Source organism: Ricinus communis, chromosome 4 (genome assembly GCF_019578655.1).
Source record: "Ricinus communis isolate WT05 ecotype wild-type chromosome 4, ASM1957865v1, whole genome shotgun sequence".
NCBI lineage: Eukaryota > Viridiplantae > Streptophyta > Magnoliopsida > Malpighiales > Euphorbiaceae > Ricinus > Ricinus communis.
In genome coordinates, this window is record NC_063259.1 from 2,462,447 (window position 1) to 2,467,502 (window position 5,056).

The 5,056-nt window shown below is 27.7% G+C and overlaps 1 protein-coding gene across 2 annotated transcripts; it reads left to right on the forward strand.

The window, feature by feature from the left end:
- Positions 1 to 200: 200 nt before the first annotated feature.
- On the forward strand, positions 201 to 2,251 carry LOC8286538 (trihelix transcription factor GTL1). 2 transcript variants are annotated; one of them, XM_025156766.2, is made up of 2 exons: positions 201 to 1,534; positions 1,782 to 2,251. In XM_025156766.2, exons 1-2 carry the CDS (start codon positions 887 to 889, stop codon positions 2,154 to 2,156), a joined length of 1,023 nt encoding a protein of 340 aa, XP_025012534.1. In that variant the 5' UTR covers positions 201 to 886; the 3' UTR covers positions 2,157 to 2,251. The 2 variants fall into 2 exon arrangements, with proteins under 2 accessions (XP_025012534.1, XP_002515806.1); XM_002515760.4 differs by having other exon boundaries at positions 203 to 1,538; positions 1,801 to 2,251.
- Positions 2,252 to 5,056: the final 2,805 nt, after the last annotated feature.

Sequence of the window (5,056 nt, forward strand, 5' to 3'; positions counted from 1 at the left end):
TATTATAAATAAATTATAAAATATTAAAATTTTATTTACAGTACAGGGAGACATATGAAATCAATATGGAAAAGAATTTCGTTTCTCGATGGACGTCAATGATAATGGTATCTCAACAAAATCTCATAAAACTGCTTATTGTACAGTAGAAAAAGGTGTAGATATTCAAAAGCCATAGATGATTAGAAGCTAGACCACGTGTGTAGTACCCAGTTGCAATCATGCTAATGCTGGCAGCACCCTATCTTTTTCTCTCCCAATCTAACTTTCCCTTGAAAAAGAGCTTAAAAACCTCTCTTTTCTCTCTCTCCCTCTCTCAAATATGTCAGTGTTAGTGGATCTTTTATTGGTTCTTTCTTCTTCTTCTTCTTCTTCTTCTTCTATCTCTCTCGTAGTTTTCCCTCAGTTGTGGGTATTGACAGTGGTGTGAATAAGTAGCTATAGATTCCAAGTTTGAGGATTTTCTGCAGATCCTATGAGGGGAGGGTGCAAATTTTGTAATAAAAGCTGAAAAGGAATAAAGAAACAGAAAAAAATTTAAGGTAAAGAGAAGTGAAAAAATGGAGGTTGATGCAAACTCAATCTCAAGGTTTTACTACTGCCATAGTACAAAAGCCCATTTGTCTTAGAGTGATGTTAATGGAGGTGATCCTCCTTGTTTAGATGCAAACTTGCCTAAATTAGCAATCTTAGTGGGATTTTGACTGGTTTGAATACCCACATCAAATCAAGTCTCCAAAAAGAGAGCAAAAGACAGATAAAGACCTATTGGTCCCATGTTTATTTATTTTCTTACCTCTCAATCCTTCCTTCTTTAGACACTCGAAGAATTTCTAGTCTTCCTCTCTCTTAGTTGCTCAGAATTTTGCATGCGTTTAACTTGGTAATGGCTGATCAAGGCGGGAATAGCTTGATAAGGGACTACAGGAAGGGAAATTGGACAGTGAGTGAGACAATGGTGTTGATTGAGGCAAAAAGAATGGATGATGAGAGAAGAATGAAGAGAAGTAGTGACAGTGAAGGAAGAAGTAAACCAGCAGAGCTTAGATGGAAATGGGTTGAGGATTATTGCTGGAGAAAAGGATGTTTAAGGAGCCAAAACCAGTGCAACGACAAGTGGGATAATCTCATGAGAGATTACAAGAAAGTGAGAGATTATGAAAGAAGAATAGCTGAGAACGGAGATGAGAATGAAGCTTTATCCTATTGGAAACTTGAAAAGAATGAGAGAAAAGACAAAAACTTGCCTAGCAATATGTTACTTCAGGTTTATGAAGCTTTGGTGGGGGTGGTGGAGAGGAAGGGAAGCCAAAAAATGGTGACTGTGACTACTAGTGCTGGTGGGTCAGCTTCCAATCCAAATATTACCTATGTGATGGAAAGACCTATTACTAGTGTTCATCCTCCGTTGCCTCCCCTTCTGCAACATCAAGTCTCAGTTTCAGTTCCTGTATTACATCCACGACTACCCCCACCACCACCGCCACAAGTGCAAGCATCTCCTTCTCTTTCATATTCTCAGCCATTGCCAGCAGTAGGTACTCTCTCACTCTCACTTTCACTCTCTGATAGACATGTTGATGCTATTACTTTCTTGCTAATATCAACATATGTGTGCATTATTGTCAAACTTTTAATTTTATTTTGGATCATTTAATCGTAGAAAATAAGTGGGTCTTCATAAAACTATTAATTGAATTATATAGTAATATATTCTGTGGTGCATGATTTTGAGTTAGTTATATTGATTAATTTGGTTGCATATTTTTCATGTTTTGGAGATGTGTAATATTGGCTCAGATTCTGACACAAGTGGGCATTCAGACTCACCGGCAAAGAGGAGGAGGAGGAGGAGAGGAGGAGGAGGAGGCGGAGGAGAAGCAAGCAGTGGCGGGAGTGGAAGCACATCACAAGAAGTGGGAAGTGCAATCTCTAAAAGCGCTTCTATAATTGCAGAAGCCATTCAGGCCTGCGAGGAGAGGAAAGAGAGAAGACACAGAGATCTCTTGAGTTTGCATGAGAGAAAACTTAAAGTGGAGGAATCTAAGACTGAGATTAACAGGCAATGCATCAGTGGTTTGGTTGATGCCATTAACAATCTTGCTAATTCAATCTTTGCTTTGGCTTCCCATAAGAACCAATCAACTCCTAAATAATGATTTAATCATGTTACAGCTTAGCCACATATTTAATTATCATTATTTTCTTTCTATTCATATTTTAATTAATTATTTTTCTTCTTCGGTCCCCATTTTGTTTGTACATAATTGATTATTATTATTTTTAACCTAGTTTAGACTTCACGTCCATTCTACTTATTTGTTTTCAAGCTACTCTCGTCTTATTGATTTATGCCTCAACATACAATGAAATATTATTGGTTGTTTAAAAACATAAAATAATTATAAAACTTAAGCTATACCAGAAGTTTTTTTTTCATGTAATTGATTATTATTGCCCCATTTTAGACTGATTGCTTCCATTCGTATCTTGCATCCACTTATTTTATTTATTTCCATGCTACTCCCTTATCTTGTTTATACGTATTTGGATTGATATAATTAATTCTCACTTAACAGCTGTATTAAAATATAAAAAATAACAATTGATAGGTAATTTAGTCATAATCAGCTGCTAATTTTATCAGTTATATTTTAGAGCTTTTTTTATTAACTGATAGTTAATTTGATTTTTTTTATTTATTTAGATACTGTTACCTTATCAAAACTTATTAATAATTTATTTTAATTTAATTTTATATAATTAAATTTTTATATTATAATAAATAATTATTTTAATAGTTTAAATAACTATAATATTTATAATTATGATATTTAAAATTAAAAAATTTTACTAGTATAATTCAAATTTAAATTTTTATTTTTAGAAAAGATTTTATAAATATTTTTAATAATAAATATAATGGAGCTTAATATTTTTTAATTATTATAAGATATATTTTTATTATTTTGTATCATCAAATATAATCGCTAATAAAATTTTACCAAACGATTTAATTTATCCCAGTTATCAGCCACCAACTACCAGCAACATTGATCAGCCGAACCAAACAAATCCTAAATATTTTTGTGCTCTCTCTCTATTACACTATATTTAGTTACAAAAAGCACATTATAATCATAAAATTTAATATGTGTTAATATTTTTATTATCTAAATGTAAAACACTCAAAATTTATATAAGAAAAAGTATAGAAATATATTATATAGTTTTATTTTGAGATAATTTTTCTATGTCTTTTAAATAAAAATCATATGTAGTGACAATTCACTAAAAAGTTAGTATCTCATTATTAAAATTTTCAGTTTATAACGATCTGATAAAAAATAATGTGATAATTTTTTTTATATTTCTTTTAGATAAAAAGAAACTTGCAAAGAACTTCATTATTTTTAATAGCATCTCAGCATTAAAATCTTCAATTACTAATGATTTAGTTATTTTTGTTCTGATAAAATATTATTATTTTTTACTCGTGTCTAGTAATATAAATTTAGAGCTTAATGACTTATACTAATATTATTTAACTATTATATTCTGATAAAATAATTGTTTAAAACTAATTAAGTCCTTAACAAATCGAAATTTTTTTAGCAAAATATCTTTCTTTTTTTATGACGAATTATCAGTCCATATCTTTTTGTATCCATATAAAATAACTTTGTTGCAAAATGAATTTATAATATACCTTCCTATACTATATATATATATATATATATATATATATATATATATATATATATATATATATATATATATATATATATAAACTCATTGCTCCATATATTTTTTGTCTCGTTAATTCTCTAATTTTGGTATTAAAAGATTTAGTTAATTTTTTTAAAAGTACAAATTTGTACTAAGCTTAGTTCTTTCTTTTTTAAAATTAAACGACAACTTCCAACTAAAAAGTTGATGTAGCACCAAAAGTTAATTAGATACTAAAAAGCTAAACCAACTAAATTTCTTAAAATAATCTTTAAATAAAAAACGTCCCATTTCTCCAATCTTAGCTACTATTTTCTCTTGGTTATATTACTTTCTTAATGCTCACACATTTAAAAAAGAAGAATAACAACAGCAGAAAAATAAAACCAACGACATAAAACTAAAACTAAACTTCAAAAAAAATCTCTTTTTAAAAAAGCAGATATAGACTTTTACATTGATTACTATATACACTTCTAAGTCCACAAACAAACTATTTGTTTATTTCTATGTAACTTATGTTTTCATGATCTAAAGGAGCAATTATATCTGTTCAACAAATGTCGCCATTAAAGTTGGTTTTGAATATTTGAATATATATCCATCAACTTTGATAGACTATTTTTAATTTATATAAAAATTAGGAAATTTAATTTTTTTTATCAATATCACATTTTTAGCAATGTTTTACTAAAATAATTTTAATAGACCTTTTAATGCATATATGTAATAATTTAAATACTTATAGACTTATCAACTTATTTGTAATTTTTGAAATATAAATAAAAAATACTTTAGAAATTCTAAGAGATTTTATGATAATCTGCAATTTAAAATCAAATAAATAGAAATTAATTATATATGTGGATATTTATATTAATTAACTGAAAGTATATTTAAATATAATTATTAAATTAACAATTAAAAAAAGTGACCTATATTTTTGAACGAACTAAAAGAAAAGATAGTCTATTAAAATTAAATGGAAAAAGTAAATTAGAGCTTCCTCATAAATAACATTTAATGCCAAAAATTACTTTTAACAAGTACTTTACCTACACATTACATTATAAATAATAATGAAATGAGTTCATAAAAATTTGTAAGTTTTTTAATATGTTGAATTAAAATATAATTACAAAAAAAAAAATTATTAATCAATATATTGATTATATAATAAGCACAAAGAGTATACATTATATTAATGTTTATATGTCAAAGATGGGCAGACAGGTTAAAAGAATTAATATGAAAAATAAATTAGTATCTTGAAAAGGATTTATATCTTGATTTATTTATTATATATATAATTAATAAGCCATTATTT